Below are 17521 nucleotides of genomic sequence, written 5' to 3' on the forward strand. Positions count from 1 at the left end.
CCCATGGAGTCAGATGAGGTGGAGCTGAGCCCCGCCTGGTGTGGCAGTGCCGCCAGCCTATATCTTACCTTCAGTGCCTTTGCCTTGCTCTGGCAGGCTACTGTCTACCATCACAGAGCCGACCTCGACTGTTCTCTGTGACCCACCCTCGGCGGAGGAGACCTCATCTTCCCCGCCGGTCAGCGAGGAGAGCGAAGTGGACAGGACTGACCATGGAGGCATCAAGAAGGTGTGCTTCAAGGTCTCAGAGGACGAGCAGGAAGACTCGGGCCACGACACCATGAGCTACCGTGACTCCTACAGGTGTGTGTGACCTGAAGGAGGCCCTTGGACAATTGAGGCCTGTGGGAAAGGCAAGACTGTGATGTTTCCCAAGATGCAGGGGCTCAGTCTCCGGGATAACAGTGTGTGTTTGGTGGGTCAGGGGGATCTGAGCCTCTCAGAGAATGTTCCAGAATGCCTCCTTGGCTCCCTTGCCATGAGCTGAGACCTCCGAGCCTGGTATGTGAACACCGTTCATTCTGGGTACTCCATATGTTCACAGGTGTAGGAGAGCCAGGGTTCTGTGATGTGGGGGGGCCTCTGTAGACCCAAGGAGATAGACATTTTCTTGAGTTTTCTGCCTCTAAGGATGGGAGTGGTACTTCTGCAATTGTTAAATTTATCCTAAAAATGCCAGCAGAGTATTAACTACTGACCAGACAAAAACCAGAACTTGCTGGGATGTGACAGGTGACCTTCATTACTACAGAGAAGGGAGCCCAGTGGGAAATGACATGGTGTCTAACTCGGGGTCAGAATCTGTCTCAGCCTTCAGTATGTGGGCAAAGTCTGAAGGCGCAGGATTGGGGGAAGCCAGCCTGCCTGGTGTCAGTTCCCTTCCTGTGCTCATGAGGTCTACCTGGTCCCCATCACCACCTTTCACCGTGACTCTGCAGCAGGATGTCCTGACTGCTTTGGCATTCTGTGTCCTTGGGACACTGTCCCAGGCCCTCCCCCCCGCCTCCCGCACCTCCACCTCTTTTCTTACATCTTTGGCTCTTGGATTTTTGCTTTGTCACAAAGCTGTGGGATCAGTGTTGGCAGGGTGGCTTCTTGCTCCCTTGTCCTGCTGAGTTCTTTTTGGTCAGGTGTGGTGTGGGCAGGTGTGTCCAGGGCTCATGAGAGCAGCAGAGTGTTCAGAAACCTGGGTGACGCTGACACCTGAGTGATGGGAGTCCCACCTGTGTTTCTGAGCTGGACCTGAATGAGTTTGCTCATCTCAGACATGGGTACCAGCCCAGTCCAAGGCGAGGAGTTTTGTCTGCACCCCAGAAGGTGAGCTCCAGGGGCTGGGATGAGGGTGACTCAGGTGTTTCTTGTCCCGTTGCAGCGAATGTAACAGCAATCGTGACTCTGTCCTGTCCTACACCAGCGTGAGAAGCAACAGCTCCTACCTGGGCAGTGATGAAATGGGCTCAGGTGAGCAGGCAGTGGCCATGAGAGTATGGCCTTGGATAAAGGGGCTTTGCTGGGGCGTCCTGATGGCAGGGTCACAGTGGGGACCTGGGGGCTGTTCTGCCGCATTTTATCATGCCCCTTGGCATCATGGGATGGGACAAGTTTTTCAGAAAATATTTACTGTAAGCTCAAGATCAGCTAGGGGTCCTGGGGACACAGCAGCCAGTGGAATGAAGGAAAGAACCAGCTATTACTAGTGTCGGAGACATGGAACAAGTGAACACACACATGCACGCACGCACCCTCCCACCCACCCACCCCAAGTGACATTGCCGTGTGTGCTGTGTGCCTGTGAGAGACCGCCGAGGGATTCCCTAAAAGTGACCCCCCATTCTGCCCAAAATCCAAACAGCACAGAAAGTTCAAAGAAGTGTGTGAAAAGCTGGGTTTTCTTTGTCCCATCAGTGGCTTTTACTACTGTGAGGCTACTGTCTAGGGGTTGTCAGAAGGTTGGCATGAAGGTAGACGACTGGACCAACATTAGCCTTGCCTGATGACCTAGATAGTGCTGTGCTGGGGGCATTGAGCCAGAGCCAGACACTTGGCGGGTTTAGTTTTCATTTTAGTTATCTGTCAGCTTCAGACTTTAAAAAAACATCATTGTATATGTGGGTATCACTTAGTGGTGGAGCAGTTGCCCAGTGTGTGTGGGGTCCTGACTCGGTCCTCAGCTCTGAAAAAAGAAAAAAATTCATCTTCTGACCAGGCTTCACCTCCACACGTTTTATTATTGAATACCCCCTCGTGTCCCCTGTGAGGTGTCACCCTCTTGGGTCTCAGGCTGCCACATCAGCTCTCCCTTTCCCGTGTGTCCAGTGAAGTCTGTCCATAAGGATATAATCTTAATTCTACAGCAGTTTAACGGAAGGAAGGAAAGGGGAAGGAAGTCGAGGTGAGAGCAGACTTTACATACTCGGGTAGCACATGAGATGAGTGAAGGCATCTGGGGAGCACTACTGAGGGTGCTCGCATGAGGGCACTGCTCAGATAGGCTGGGAGTGCTGCCGAGGGTGCTTGTGTGAGGGCTGGTAAGATAGGCTGGGAGCACTACAGAGTATGCTCCGTGATGGAGCTGGTAAGATAGCCTTGGAGCACTGCTGAGGGTGCTCTTGTGAGGGCTGCTCAGGTAGGCTGGGAGCGCTGCTAAGGAGGCTTGTGTGATGGATCTGGTAAAATAGGCTGGGAGCACTGCCGAGGGTGCTCACGTGAGGGCTGGTAAGATAGGCTTGGCGACTCATGCCTGTAATCCTAGCATTCAGGAGGCTGAGGTAGAAGGATTGCTGGAAATTTGAGGCTAGCCTGGGCTGCACAGTGAGTTAAGAGGCCAGCCTGGTTATACAGAGTGAGACCATCTTGAAAGTGAGGTGTCTTTGTGGGTGAAGGTGGTGAAGGTGTGTGGCTGTCCAGTCTGGTAACCCAGGTGTGATTTCCTGGGCCCAAAAGTTGTCCTCTGACCTCCACGTGAGCCCCACAGTCACCCTCAACAGCATAAGTAAATGTAATTAAGTATATTTTGGAAAAGAAAGACATTCTTGGGAAGGAAGGACTAGCTGAGTGATGGTTGGGGAGCCCACACTAGTCTCTCTCTGGCTTTCAGAATAGAAACTACCACCTACCTGCTAACCCTGCAAGGCTTCAAATGTGCATGGCTGGACTCACAGTTGATAAAACTGAGGCTCACAGGTGTGAAGGCTCTGTCCAGGAGTTGGCTGGGGCCTGGGCTTGTCAGATTCATATTCCCTGTGGGTCTGCGGCTCTGTAGCCATGGTAACTCATCAGGAAAACAGTTGGGAAGGTGGGAGGTGGGACAGCTGTGGCTGACGGCCATGGTGCTTTCTTCGTGCCAGGGGATGAGTTGCCCTGTGACATGCGCATCCCATCTGACAAGCAGGACAAACTTCACGGCTGCCTAGAGCATCTCTTTAACCAGGTATGACCATTGCCCCACCTGTGCCTTGGCCCGCTCATCACCCTGTGACTAGAGGGGGGCATGCTGTGGGTGGCAGGCTCACTGCACTCATGGAGCTTCTTGTCCTTAGGTGGATTCCATCAATGCTCTGCTCAAGGGTCCTGTGATGAACAGGGCATTTGAAGAGACCAAGCATTTCCCCATGGAGCACAGCTGGCAAGGTGAGGGGACGTCCAAGGGCATGGCCACATGCTGGTCTGTCCCGCATCTGCGCGATAGCTCTGGAAGGGCCTTGGTTCTGTCAGTTCACTGCTGTGTTTGCTCAAACTGAACCGAGATTTTCTTTTTCTTTTTTCTTGGGCCTGAGAATGGGGACAGCCTGGAGCGTGAGCTCAGTCCCTGTGCCGTCCTCACGTAGCTTTGCTTACAGAGTCTGCGCATCAGTGTTGGTCGTTTTCGTCTGTGGTCTGTTTTATCGCTGATGTAACTTTTTAATACTAAACAAAACTCTTCTTAAAGGAAATTTAGTGTCACAAGTGCCGTGTTAAGCTCCATGTAGTTGAAAAACCAATATAATGTGCTACTAATTAGCGATAAACCAAAGCCACAAATCTAGTGGAAGCAAATCTAGTGGAACCAAAAATGTCCTCTCTACACGCTGGTCCTGGTGCCTGCTCAGAGCTTACTGAGAGGGATTCCCGAGGAAAAGAAGTCCCGAGGGCCTCCTTGGCATCAAAGGATGGGAAGGGGGAGAGATGAGCATCCCAGGTCCATCCACACACATATTCCAGCCATGTAGCCATTTCCCTCCCTACTTGTTTTCCCTGCATCCATCGATCTATACACATCTCCCTACTCGCCATCCATCCCCTCCACCCACCTCCTCTCCATCTGCCCGCACATATTCGCGTACCATCCGTCCGTTCATCCATCCATCCATCCATCCATCCCTACCCTCCATCCACCTACCCATACATTCACCCACATCCACCTATCCATTTATCTGTACACATTGACATCCGTCCATCATCATCTACCCTCTACCCACCTACCTTCCGTCCATCTATACACATTTACCTACCCTTGGTCCGTCATCTCTCCATCATCATCATCCCCCCTCCATCCGGGCACGCAGCTCCACCCTCACCCACCTCCGTCCATCCTCCTGCCTACTTGTTCTCAACCACCCACCCATCTGCAGTCCATCCACCAACCCGCCCACATTAACCATCTACCCATGAACCCACATCTATGTCTCCACTTGTCCATTCCTTCGTCTAGGCACCGGAAACTGATTCCAGCCTGTTCCGGGCCTGCTCTGGACACTGCCTCTGAGATGAGTCAGTGGCTTCCTGGCCGCTGGGGTTACTTGCTGTGTATGGGAAACCAGATGCAGATAGGTGGCCATCATAGGGTAGAAGTGACAAAGAATCGGGGAACCTTGGACTTGTCCCAGGAACACTTTCCTAGTGATGGGCCTCAGACGTCAGAGGCGGAGGAAACAACCACAGGGGTCTCAGAAATCTGAACAGGGTCAGGTGCCTGCCTGACCTTTGCCTGGGCCTGCTGAGGGCAGATTCAAGGTCCAGTAGCTTCATAGCCTACCTGCCTGACCTTAGATAATGTTCATCGTTTCTGCTCCATGCCGGGGTTGCTCCTTCTGTGTAGGGAAAGGCTACTTGGCTACCACTCATCTGCCAGCTCAGTCAATTGTGGCTATGAGGAGGTAATACCTGAGAAGCCAGCGGTGATTGATTTGTAATGTCTGCTGGGTTGGTTACAGCTGTGGGGGGAACTAGAAGGAGGGGGTGCTGAGACTGATTAACAGTGTCTGCTGTGGATGCGGTTTGTGACGCTTACCATAATTTTGCCCTCCACAACCCATGAGTCCTGGTAGTTTCCTTGATCTAGGCTAGTGAGTCCTGGTGACGGGACACAGGCCTTTGTGCCTCCATCCCTCTTCTGACCTCACACCTTCACGCCACTGTGTTGTCTCAGAGTTCAAGCAAAAAGAAGAGTGCACGGTCCGTGGACGGAACTTGATCCAGATCAGCATCCAGGAGGACCCTTGGAACCTGCCCAGCTCCATCAGGACCCTGGTGGACAACATCCAGCGATATGTGGAAGGTCAGTGGGCAGGGGGGATGTCATGCGTGTTAGTGGCCTTTTGGTGCTGATGTAGACTGTGATGTCGTCTGTCTTCATGTCTACTGAGTGTTCTGACTCGGTAAGGCCCCAGGCTGGAGGAGCCCTGGAAATGGGGCCATTCCTACCAAGGCTTCTTGCAGTCAGGGGCTGGCCTGGGGGACTCATTCCTTCTCAGCTTCCAAAACTGGATTCCATTTGGGTCCTTATTTGTCATCGAGGTCATAGGCTGGAGCTCACTGGTCTGAGCTGTCAGTGATACAGGAAAGTGCCGTTTCCTGACACCTTAGTGGCCAGCTGCCCTGTGACCACACTTGAGTGAGGACATTAGGTAATCGTATTGATGCCTACTCCACATATCCCGTCCACCATTGAGCCTTTGGGCCCCCGAGTCAGGGACTCCCAGAAGGACCCAGGCCAGGGCCAATTGGAACAAGAAACGGATTGCAAAGGCATGGCTGTCTCGAGCCAAGCCATTCATGTTTCTAAACAGAAGTAGGTTACTAGCACGAATGAGTCTGGGATCTCCCTGCCAGCAAGGAATCCTTCCTTAGCCCACTTTTGGTTTTTTTTTTTTTTTTTTTTTTGGTTTTTCGAGACAGGGTTTCTCTGTAGCTTTGGAGCCTGTCCTGGAACTCCCTTTGTAGACCAGGCTGCCCTCGAACTCACAGAGATCCGCCTGCCTCTGCCTCCCGAGTGCTGGGATTAAAGGCGTGCGCCACCAACGCCCCGCTTAGCCCACTTTTGGCTGTGTGACCTCTACACCTTCCTTGACTTCTCTAGGCCTTCATTTCTCAGTGAATTCTATAGGCTCACAATACTCCCTGTCACATGTTGCCATGAGGGCAAATGAGTCCATTGCACCAGGTGCATGGGACGCCACCTGACACAGCCATGTCCTCAGTGAGTGGCTTTTTCTCACTCATCCTGTCCCCACACCCTGCCAGAGCACCGCCCCTGCATCTCACTGGGGAGGATTATCTCGGTAGCTAGGTCTGGAGGGCATTCAGATTTTCTTGAAGGATTTTTAGACCCAAGAGAGTCTCTGAAGGGTACTGACCAGGTGCTAGACACCTATCAGGCAGAAGTGAGCCTTCTCCACACAGGGCAGGGCTGTGCCTGGGATTTGCACAAGTACATGTGGTATGCCCTTGACTGTCAGGGAGACCGCATGTGGGCACACTGTAGGGCAGAATCCCTGGCTCAAGAGACAACACTGTCGGCTTTAGTCTCTGTGATGGGGACGCAGAGAGAGAAAAAGCTGACAGTAGAGGCTCCATCTCTGATGTCCAGGGGCTCTGGAATTTACCCAGCATGCATTGTTACTCCTGAGCATAGCTTAAGCACCTGGTGTGCCACTGTGGCCTCTGCTAGTCCTGCTCAGCCTCCTCCCCTCTTCTTCCTTCCAGATGGGAAGAATCAGCTGCTCCTGGCTCTGCTGAAGTGCACAGGTGAGAACAGGTTCTGAAGGGACCCTGGGAGTTTGCAGTGGGCGCTGAGGACACAGGCTGGGGAAATATCAGTCTGATGGCCAGCGGTGTCCCCCTGGAGCCCCTCAGCACCTGCACTGAGTGGCAAAGGCTGCCAGCCTCACCAAGAACGACTTGAACCTCACCTCTTTCTCTGGGACTAGGCAGGAGATGAGCCTCAGGCCCTGGGGACTATTCAGTGCTGCATACTAGGCCTGCTGGGTGTTGGCAGGGATACTGAGAAAAAGATGGGGGGCGAGAAAGGTAGGTCCTTAGTCAGTAGAGCCCAGCCTTGGAAGAGTGGGAGGATGGGGCTGCCAGAGCCCAGGGTGTGTGTGTGTGTGTGTGTGTCCGTCCCCATGACCCATATGTACCTTTTCTCACCCAACTGACCAGCTGCTTGGCATTGCCCAGGTCCTCCATCCATTGTGCTGGTTGGGGCCCGGGCATGAGGAGGTGAGGCATGGGGAGAGCACTCTTAGGACTGGTCTTGAATGTGCAGCTTAGCACTGCTAGTATTCACGTGGTTGAGGCTGAGAGGGCCCGTGGCTCGTGGCAGGACAGGTGGGGCAGGGTTTGGACACGGCCTCGGGAAAGACCACACGTTTGTTTCTAAAGAGAGCAGATAATTGGGCGGTGGGGTAGTGAGCTTTGGAGTGGATCTGTCTGCTTTTGAAGAATCTATCTTTGTGGCACTGACTTTTGGTTTCTGAATTGTGCCTTCAAAGTTGTCCCCTGGCCCCTTGTGGGTGTGGCTGGTCCTGGGTGTAGGTGTTGAGGCTGGAGTTGCTATTGGCCAAGGACAGCTCACCCAGAGGCTCCTGCACCTCCCACAGACACGGAGCTGCAGCTGCGCCGGGATGCTGTCTTCTGTCAGGCCCTGGTGGCCGCGGTGTGCACCTTCTCCGAGCAACTGCTGGCTGCCCTTGACTACCGCTACAACAATAACGGCGAGTATGAAGAGAGTAGCCGAGACGCCAGCCGCAAGTGGCTGGAGCAGGTGGCGGCCACGGGCGTCCTGCTGCATTGGCAGTCTCTTCTGACACCAGCCACTGTGGTAAGTGGCCGGGTGGGGGACAGCGTGGGAGGTACACGATCGCGGGGCTCTCAGCTCCTGTCTACCCAGGGGTTCTTGTCGCAGTGATTTGCTGAGCTTTTACTGTTGGACTCGGGAGTTTGTGGATGAACTGTAGTTCCTAGGCTCTGTGGCAGGAGTTCTCAACCTGTGGGTCACGACCCCTCCAGCAAACTTCTGTCTCCAAAAATGTTTACATTATGACTCATAGCAGTAGCAAAAATACAGTTATGAAGTAGCAATGAAAATAAGTTTTTGGTTGGGGGTCACCACAAAATGAAGAACTGTTAAAGGGTCGCAGCAGCATTAGGAAGGTTGAGAACCACTGCTCTGTGGTGTCCTGGGAAAAGAAATACATAAAGCTGTGGTTCTGCCTTGTGACAGTTGAGGAGTTGGCGGGGCGGGGCGGGGGCATATTACTTGTGTCTAGTCCACGTGTAGCAGGCAGATGTGTAGCCACAGCAGCTCCAGAACAAGTGGCTCCAGAGATTACCCTACCCCCCACACATGCACAGTGCAGCCTAAGATCACCCCCTGCTGGCCACTGATGTGCACTGCTTCTGGTCTCCAGGAAAGCACCCCGCCCCAACACACACACACACACACACACACACACACACACACACACACACGCCAGCCCTCCCTGAACTCTGCTCAGGATGGAACACTAGACCCAGCTCATTCACTGACATCACGAGCACTGAGCTGGCCCTGGGTCTGCAGCTCACTTCCTAGTAGGAGAGGGGACTGAGAGGAGGGAGGGGGACATCAAGCAGGGAGTGGTCTGGGGAGGCAGCTTTTGAGCTGAGGTCTCTGCCAGCCAGAATGATGGTCTGAGGAAGAGAACCCAGAAGGAAGGGCATGTGCACAGGCCTGAGCAGAGGTGTGTGCGGCCTGAGGGGAGCAGGCAGGGGCCAGGAAAGCAAGCTTGGTTGGGTGGTCTGCAGGTAAAAGGTGACTTAGAAGCTGCAGCCTGGAGACTCATGTGGCCTGGGCTAAATAAGGAAGCGTGTGACCCTGGGGAGGGCCGATTAGGGGACTAGATGGAGAAGGAGCCCCTCTGGGCAGCCTTGGTGAAGAGTCTGGGATTGCTGGAGGAGGCAGACTTGTCCTGGCGCTTGGCCTGTCAGGTTGGTCATGCTGCTTGATGGGGTTAGGGGACCAGGGTACAGAAAGTCTCGAGGGACAGATCTGAGGGGCTGAGAAAGGGAGTGCAGATGCTCACGGAGTCAGCTGGTTTCAGATGGGCCACGCAGCAAATCAGATGGGGCACTGGACAGGCAGTGGGATGGACGTCACTCATGCAGGGCCACACTCGGGACACCCACAGCCCAGTCAGCCTCGTGGCATCTCTAGGGAGGCCCAGGCCAGGCTGACATCTGAGTCCTCATCGTATCCTCTCCCTGCAGAAGGAGGAACGGACCATGCTTGAAGACATCTGGGTGACCCTGTCGGAGCTGGACAATGTCACCTTCTCCTTTAAGCAGCTGGATGAGACTTCTGTGGCCAGTGAGTCATGTGTCATTCGATGTCCTCCCTTCCTGCCCTGAGAGTCAGGCTGCTCGGAGCCACCCTGGCTTTCCCCTGCTGCCAGGCAAGCAGTCTAAGCCGACCAGTTTCCAGTGCTTCAAACCTCACGTCCCAGCATGAGTCTCAGAGTCAGCCTTGGGGAGCACATGGGAAAGGAGTGGCATGCTAGTCGCTTCCCTGGCGAAGTTTTCAATTGACAGCAGCTTTGTGCAGCCTGGAGACTGGGTTGGGCTCGGGGAAGAAGCGGTGATTGATTAGTGACGCCTGCATGGTGGTGATTGATTAGTGATGCCTGCATGGTGCAGGTACAGGCTCTGAGTCACGTTTTTTCTTCCTTATGGGTGCTGATAAGATACAGGGCCTGTGTTTGAAGTTTTTGCCAGGGAGAGTTGCCTCTCTACCTGGGGCAGAGTCAGTGTTCAGGGTCAAGAGGAAAGCAGTGGGGGACCATGAGCCGTGGGAACAGGGAGTGGCCATCACAGGCTGGTCTGGAGGGCATGTGGGCTGTTCAAAGTTTAGCATGATGGGCAGTGGGGGTGGGGAGATTGAGGATGCCCTTCTAGGATGCTGGGGCTAGGAGGCCTCAGATAGTCAGAAACATAGAGGTCCCAGCATGCCACCCAGAGGCTGGGAAGATAAGAGGGTCTGAGGCTACCCCTGTGAGTCAAGAGAGTTGGAAGTATAAGGTTAGCCCTCTTGAGTGCCACTCTGGGGCAGATATGCCTGGACTCCCCTCTGGCCTCTTAGTGAGCCCCCTGCTTTGCCTCACCCTCCACAGACACCAACGTTTTCTACCACATTGAGGGCAGCAGGCAGGCACTGAAGGTCGTCTTCTACCTGGACGGCTTCCACTTCTCCAGGCTGCCCTCCCGCCTGGAGGGCGGGGCTAGCCTCAGGCTGCACACTGTACTCTTCACAAAAGGTGAGCAGCCCGGCTGGGGGCCCTGGTGAGGGAGGAGGACCAGACCACTGAGAACCCTAAGGCCCAGTCCCTCCCCTCGCTTGCCTTCCCTCTAGCTCTGGAGAATATGGAGGGGCCTCCGCCCCCAGGCAGTCAGGCTGCGGAAGACCTTCAGCAGGAGATCAATGCCCAGTCACTGGAGAAGGTGCAGCAGTACTACAGAAAGCTCAGGTAGCTGCTGTGGGTTGGCAGGGGTGGGGTGGGGGTGGGGAGGGAGCCTGCGGGGTGAAAACACCTCCTGCAAAGCCGTGGGCCCTCTGGAGCTCATATGGCAGTGGGCACAGAGGCCACTGCTAACCCACTGTACAGCTGGCTACACTGAGGCCCGTGTGGCCTGCCCCAGGTCACACAGCCAGATGAGCCCAATCTCTTTGGCTTATTCCTCCCTGTCCAGAGAGGTTACCATTGGGATCTTTGGGCTCCTAGCACTGGGTCCTGTTCTGAGGAGAACTTCCAGAGAGAAGTGGAGAGAGCAGGAGACAGAACTTTGTCCAGGGGAAGTACAGCTTGGGCTGGGAAAGCAGCTAAGATCAGATGGTCTCACTACAGCCAACTATAGCCACACCCACACCTACACCCCTCCAATACACCCACACTCTCACCTTCACCAGACCTGTACCCGGCTCCCAACCATGGCCCTTCTCATTGCTCTCTCTGTAAGGAATTGGGGTCAGGTGGAGGCTGGGTTTCCCTGGAGAGGGGCACACTCTTCCCAGAGCCCCTCTGACCATATGGAAATTGGAAAATGAAGCTTCCATTCATTTGCTAGGCAATAAGACCCAGGGCACAATTTACAATTTGTAATTGTCATCTGTCGGTCCTGTGTCTATCTGACTAGCCCCCCACCCCCCCGTTTTTTATCCTTTGTTCAGAGTGTTCATGGAGACTTTCTGTGGGCCCTGTGCTGACCTGGCACTCGGAAAGCTGTCCTGTTCTTCATGAACACTTGTTCTGTCAAGGCTGGGCTGCTAAATCCAGCCCATCCCTTGTGTATAAATAAAGTTTTATTCACATGCAGCCAAGACAGTTTCTTCCTGCACCCTTTGTGACTTTTTTTTTTGCTGGTTTTGGCAGAAGACAAAGACTCTGGTTAAAAGGGCCAGTGCTTTCTGGTTGATCCATCTAGAAGGATTTAGAGGGAGAGAATAAAGACAGGCTTGTAAACCCAGAACAGTTTTGTGCCAATTGCAAGGGATTTTCAGCAGAGAGAAAGCAGGGATGGGATGGAGGAGCAGGGATGGATGGGGGAGATGTTGTCTAGAACAATCAGGTGGCGTTTTGAAGCCAGAGACCCTTTCTTGCTTCCCTAGGGCTACTGAAGGAGCAGGTGACAGTTGGCACATACAGCTCCTCAGAGCCACTCAGCGACTTCTTCTGAGAGTCCAGGGAGGATGCAGGGCTGTAGCTGTAGGGCAGGGGCCCAGGGCAGGGGTGTGGCCAGAGTGCGTGCATGCATGCATGCCTTGGCAGGATCCTCAGCCACGTCTGTTTTATTCAGGGCATTCTACCTGGAACGGTCCAACCTCCCCACAGATGCCGGCACCACGGCTGTGAAGATCGACCAGGTATGCTGCTGTCTCTGGAAGCTTGGGCAGGGTGGGGACACTTGGGCTGAGTAGTAGGGTTACAGCCCTAACCAGAATCAGACCTAGAAGCCCCCAAGCTCCCACAGCCTCTGCCAGCTTGTTTTCTTTTCCCAGGACAAAGGTTCTCAACCTGTGGGTTGTGACCCCTTTGGGGTCAAATAACCCTTTCACAGGGGTCACTTAAGACCATCAGAAAGCAGGTATTTACATTATAGTTCATAACAGTAGCAAAATTAGAGTTATGAGGTAGCAATGAAAATAATTTTATGGTTGGGAGTCACCACAATGTGAGGAACTGTATTGAAGGATTGCAGCATTAGGAAGCTTGAGAACCACTGTCCTGGGACTTCCTTGGGGACATGCTCCTGCCTAGGGCCCTCTCATGAGCCCTTTCTTTGTCATATGTCTTTTTTTTTTTTTTTTTTTTGGTTTTTCAAGACAGGGTTTCTCTGTGTAACAGCCCTGGCTGTCCTGGAGCTTACTTTGTAGACCAGGCTGGTCTTGAACTCACTGAGATTTCGTGCCTCTGCCTTCCAAGTGCTGGGATTAAAGGTGTGCCCCACTACCGCCTGGGCACCACTGTCTGGCAAAATCTTAGTTTTTATTTTTTTTTTTCCCGAGACAAAGTTTTTCTATGTAGCCCTGGCTATCCTGGAACTCACTCTGTAGACCAGGCTGGCCTCGAAATCACTGAACTCCACCTGCCTCTGCCTCCCGAGTGCTGGGATTAAAGGTTGTGTGCCATTACTGCCTGGCTTCTTTGTCACGTTTCTTGAGCTGAGACCCCTAAGGGTCAGAGTATTAGCAATCATGCCCCATGTAGATCCACACAGTATTCCTTATGCTTCAGGTTATTGCTGGGCATTTATAAGTCAAAAATCCTCCATTAAAACTAGAGGCTTTGTCATTTCTTGGCCTTTTGGCAGAGAGCAAGTGTCATGTCTGTTCTTACCAGTTTAGAGCCTCGTTGGTCCTCTGTCTAAAGACAACAACAAAATAGCGACTTCCGCACAGAGAAGCCAACAGAGAAATGGAATGGTCTGAGATCTAACTGCAGGGCCAGTTCCATTGCATCATGAGGAGCCTGAGTGGTTTCTGCCTCTCACCCACAATGCATCTCTCTGGCCTGGTTTTCTCAGGTCCAGGCAGGCCTTGAACTTGGAACAAGTTGTGAGGAATTGACCTTGGGGCTCAGAGGCTGTGAGCTCTGAGGAGCATGGGCACCACCTTTGGGGATTTTTGTAGTCTGTTGTCTACAAACCAGAGTGTCCCAACTACACATGGCTAAGGAAGACAGCATAAGGAGAGACCACTCAAGCTAGCCGTGACAGGTTCAGAGAGGATAGAAAGGTTACTCACTTAGCTTTAGATGGGACTGCACTTTGCAGGAGCAGAGCCAGCTCGGAAGAAACATTTACAGGGCGGTGGGAGCTACAGATGGTTCTTGAGCTCTGAAAGGGACATGGGGGAGACAGCTGTGTAACAGCTGGATTAGAAGGATGACAGGGAAGGTGGTGAAGGTCTCAGGGCAGCGGGCCTCTCCATGACACCTGTCATATCTCTTGCAGCTGATCCGTCCCATCAATGCCCTGGATGAACTCTATCGTCTCATGAAGTCCTTCGTGCACCCCAAAGCTGGTGCTGCTGGGAGCCTGGGTGCTGGTCTCATCCCCATCTCCTCTGAGCTCTGCTACCGCCTAGGGGCGTGCCAAATCACCATGTGCGGCACCGGCATGCAGCGGTGAGCCTGCGCCAAGGCCAGATGGGACGTAGGGGGACTGGGTAGGCTCTGGGTATTTAGGGGCTCACGCACAGAAGTGGGAGGGTTGGGTTCAAATCTGGGAACTGCAGTGCCCATGTTCTGGTCCCTGGTTTACCCGCTGGTGAAATGCAGTTGCCGAGGTCAGTGAGCCTGGGAGGGCTGTGCACCGGTCTGGTTCTAGCCCATTCAGGAGGGAGACACTCGCCGTGAGTGGTTCATCTTGCCATTGTCCATGCAGGGGAATGGCTGCTTTCTTATAACTGTCAAGCCCTTGTGAAGCCATCCCAGAGATGCCCAGCCATGTCCAGAGACTTTTGTGGTCTTTCTGACTGGGGAGGAAGGGAGGGGGAATAAACAGCAGGTGGAGACCAGAGGAACTCATGAGTGTCTTACAGTACAGGGGATGACACACCATCTCAGAGATGGCCTGGTGTGTTACAGTTAGGGAAACTGAGGTACAGGGCACAGGGAGACAGGATAGAGGAATAGATTAAGAACCCAAAAGGCCTGTCTCCCAGCCTGGTCTCAGGAGCAGACTTAAGGCACACACCTCTGTCCCCTCTCTGACCCCCTAAGAGAGCCTCCAAAGACCATCCCTCAGCCAGGTGTTCACAGCAGCCTCTGCCTGAGGTTCTTGCAGAAAGCTCCAGAAAGTCCCTGGTTGATGGTACTGCCTTAGGGGGTGTGGGTATCATGCATTGCGGGGAGGAAGGTGATGGTTACTAGGAGGACTGAGTGGAGGATCCAGGAACCGTCCTGAGAGGCAGCGGACACCTGGGGATAGTGGGAAGAAGGGAGCCAGTGGTGGGCAGGAAGTGGTCCTTATCTTCCCTCTCCCTTCACCCACTGCAGGAGCACCCTGAGTGTGTCCCTGGAACAGGCAGCCATTCTGGCGCGCAGTCACGGGCTGCTGCCCAAATGTGTCATGCAGGCCACAGACATCATGCGCAAGCAGGTAAGGACACCCACGTGGGCCCTGTGGCCAGGGATCCTGGTCAGCCCTGTGGGATGCGGTTCATCTTGGGCCTGGTCTTCCTCGGCCCCAGATACCTTGCTCAGTCTCGGCTGTTCACATTTCTTACCCCACCCAGCTCCCTGCTTCCCCCTCAGCCTTGAGCTCCACAGGGCCCAGGCCTGACAGCAGTTTTCCTTCTAGGGTCCCCGAGTGGAGATTTTGGCCAAAAACCTTCGAATCAAGGACCCCATGCCCCAAGGTGCACCACGGTGAGTGACCACCCAGCCTCTCCAGTTCCCATCATCTTCCCAGGAAGGCCAAGGCCTGCTTGGCATAAGACTCTGGGTCTCACCCCAAACAGAGCCCCAGTGTTCCGTGAGCCACCTTTCGCTATGGTAACTCAAAAGGCCTCAACCATGGCTTAGCCTGCTACCCAGCGTCTGAGCAACTGCTGGGCTCCCTCCCCCATCCCTGATGGTGACTCTGCCAGTCCTGTGGCAGCAGTCTCCTGTCATCTTCAGCAGCCAGCTCCTCTCGAGGGGCCATGCATGACTCCTCAGTGGCTGCCCAGGAGTTCTGAATAACTCTGTTCTGAAATAGTGGCTTCAGGCAGTGTCTCTGAAGTGACAGTGCCCCCACAGAACCCCGGCGTGTCCCTGGTCAGCGCCTTGGTGTGCTGTTGCCACTGCCCTGAAGCCTGGTCACGTCCCTTGTCTGGAATGCTGACCCAGGACAGTCTGGGCCTAGACATTTAGCCCTCCCCCCTGTGCCATTGCTCACTCCAGTTCACCATGGTGACCTCCTGTCTGGTCTCCTGCCCCTGAAGTCATTCATCCCTCTGCATGGCTGCCTCTCCTTGGAGCCCAGCACACACTCCTTCACTGAAGGCTTACGTACCTCAGTGTCCCTCCTCTGCAGCCCTTCCAGAACCAAGGAGCCAGCCTGGCTACAAGCAGACAGACACAAACTCTGTGAGAGGGGGGAGGGCAGGGGGGCGACGGACGACATGACATGGGACGGGACACACGACTTAGAGCTATTGCCCACTGTCTGTACCCTATAGGCATCTGAATACACACGCCATTTGGAAACGCCTCGCCTACCTCTAGAGCAGTGGCTCTCAACCTTTCTAATGCTACACCCTCATGTTGTGGTGACCTCCAGCCGTAAATTATCTTATTGCTGCTTCATAACTATGATTTTCTTACCGTTCCGAATCATAATGCAAATGTCTGATGTGCGACCCCAAAGCGGGTCACGATCCCCAGGCTGAGAACCACTGCTCTAGAGGGACAGGATCTGCCTTTGAGAGGGCGGCTTCAATACTTCTCACTCTCTGTATCTTTCTGGGCGTGAGTTACTTGTTCTGCTAGATAAAAGGGGAAGTAGCTATCGTGGCGGCCACTCGGCCCCTCCTCATGCTCTCTGCCTCCACTTGCCAGCCTCTACCGCCTCTGCCAGCCTCCAGTGGATGGAGACCTATGAACACCAGCTGCCCCTGCTAGACCACTGCCTCTGCAGCTGCGACGTGGAGGACACGGAGGGGCCACAAGGTGCCCGAGGCTTCTGCAGCAGCTGTGTAGAGATCTCCCCAGCGGACCCTGCTGTCGCCATCCAGGACACGTCTCCCCGGACTGACTGATCACTCCTGGGCTGGCAGGTTCTCTATACTTCTGCCTAAGGCCTGAGGGCTACTAGGGCCCCCAGAACTCATGAGTGTAGCTGGGGCCTGAATGCCTGCTCTCACCCAAGTCCTGTACACAAGGAAAGGTCATAGGGTCCGGTTGCTGGAGGCCTGCAGACTCAGCTCCTCAGATGGCAAAGCTGCACTTTGAGCCTGGGATTCCTCCCGGGTCCACATTCCTGGAGACCGTGCCTGTTTCCTGTCCTGGCTGAAGCTTCCGCATATGCCCCTGGCCCCTTACTAACCAGCTCAGCAAACTTGGGACAGCTAGGCCCCTACCAGGAGAGGACACTGGGCTGAGCAGCCGTCACCTCGTGGACACTTGAGAGCCTTGCTGGCTTTCAACATGACCCCACTGCCATCGGAATTTGAGCCGCCAGCTCTGGGCACCAGATTGGCTCTGATGTTAATTTATATGGCGCAACATCTCTGTGGTTGATATTTTGTATTTCTTTCTTATTGTTATTGTTAGTGTTGCCAAGAATTTCTCTTCCCTAAGTTTTCTCATTATGTCTTTGACACTTTAAATTTCAGAGAAAAGTATATTTGCCTAGTGGGACCAACATAAAGTAGTATCAGCAACTTTATTCAGTTCTACTAAAAAAAAAAAAAACAAAACAAAAAACAAAAGAAACTAAGTTATTGAAAAAGTTTAAGACATCATTGTTTCCATTTCAAAATCTTAAGGTTGTGAGGTGTGGCTCACAGGGTCTGCTGCCTCTCCCCCTGCCTCAGTACCCCAGCATCGGGCCCATGTTGGACTCTGTTGTTGAATGACTGGATCAGGGTTGAGAGGTGGCCAGACCTAGTTGTGGCTTGGGGCTGGACTGTGTGTCATTTGTTTTTGTGTTGCTGTCTCAGAGCAGGGCATTATGGGACTTCTTGGAGACCAAGAGTTAGGAACCTGTTGTCTACCTTCTGGGTAAGGGACTGCACATGGGCAAC

At 53.7% G+C, this 17521-nt stretch overlaps 1 protein-coding gene across 1 annotated transcript in view; it reads left to right on the plus strand.

The window, feature by feature from the left end:
- Positions 1-17226, plus strand: part of Prex1 (phosphatidylinositol-3,4,5-trisphosphate dependent Rac exchange factor 1) — a 149321-nt gene extending 132095 nt beyond the window's left edge. The window contains exons 26-40 of the mRNA XM_050151083.1: positions 97-303; positions 1373-1461; positions 3348-3430; positions 3540-3630; positions 5408-5536; positions 6964-7005; positions 7860-8080; positions 9508-9607; positions 10407-10550; positions 10646-10760; positions 12088-12154; positions 13744-13916; positions 14790-14892; positions 15094-15161; positions 16335-17226. Of these exons, the coding sequence (XP_050007040.1) occupies positions 97-303; positions 1373-1461; positions 3348-3430; positions 3540-3630; positions 5408-5536; positions 6964-7005; positions 7860-8080; positions 9508-9607; positions 10407-10550; positions 10646-10760; positions 12088-12154; positions 13744-13916; positions 14790-14892; positions 15094-15161; positions 16335-16377 (1675 nt within the window). The 3' untranslated portion in view covers positions 16378-17226. The remainder of the gene's footprint in view (positions 1-96; positions 304-1372; positions 1462-3347; positions 3431-3539; positions 3631-5407; positions 5537-6963; positions 7006-7859; positions 8081-9507; positions 9608-10406; positions 10551-10645; positions 10761-12087; positions 12155-13743; positions 13917-14789; positions 14893-15093; positions 15162-16334) is intronic.
- Positions 17227-17521: the final 295 nt, after the last annotated feature.

This window comes from Alexandromys fortis, unplaced genomic scaffold (assembly GCF_014885135.2).
Source record: "Alexandromys fortis isolate MF-2015 unplaced genomic scaffold, M_Fortis_MF-2015_v1.1 scaffold_27, whole genome shotgun sequence".
NCBI lineage: Eukaryota > Metazoa > Chordata > Mammalia > Rodentia > Cricetidae > Alexandromys > Alexandromys fortis.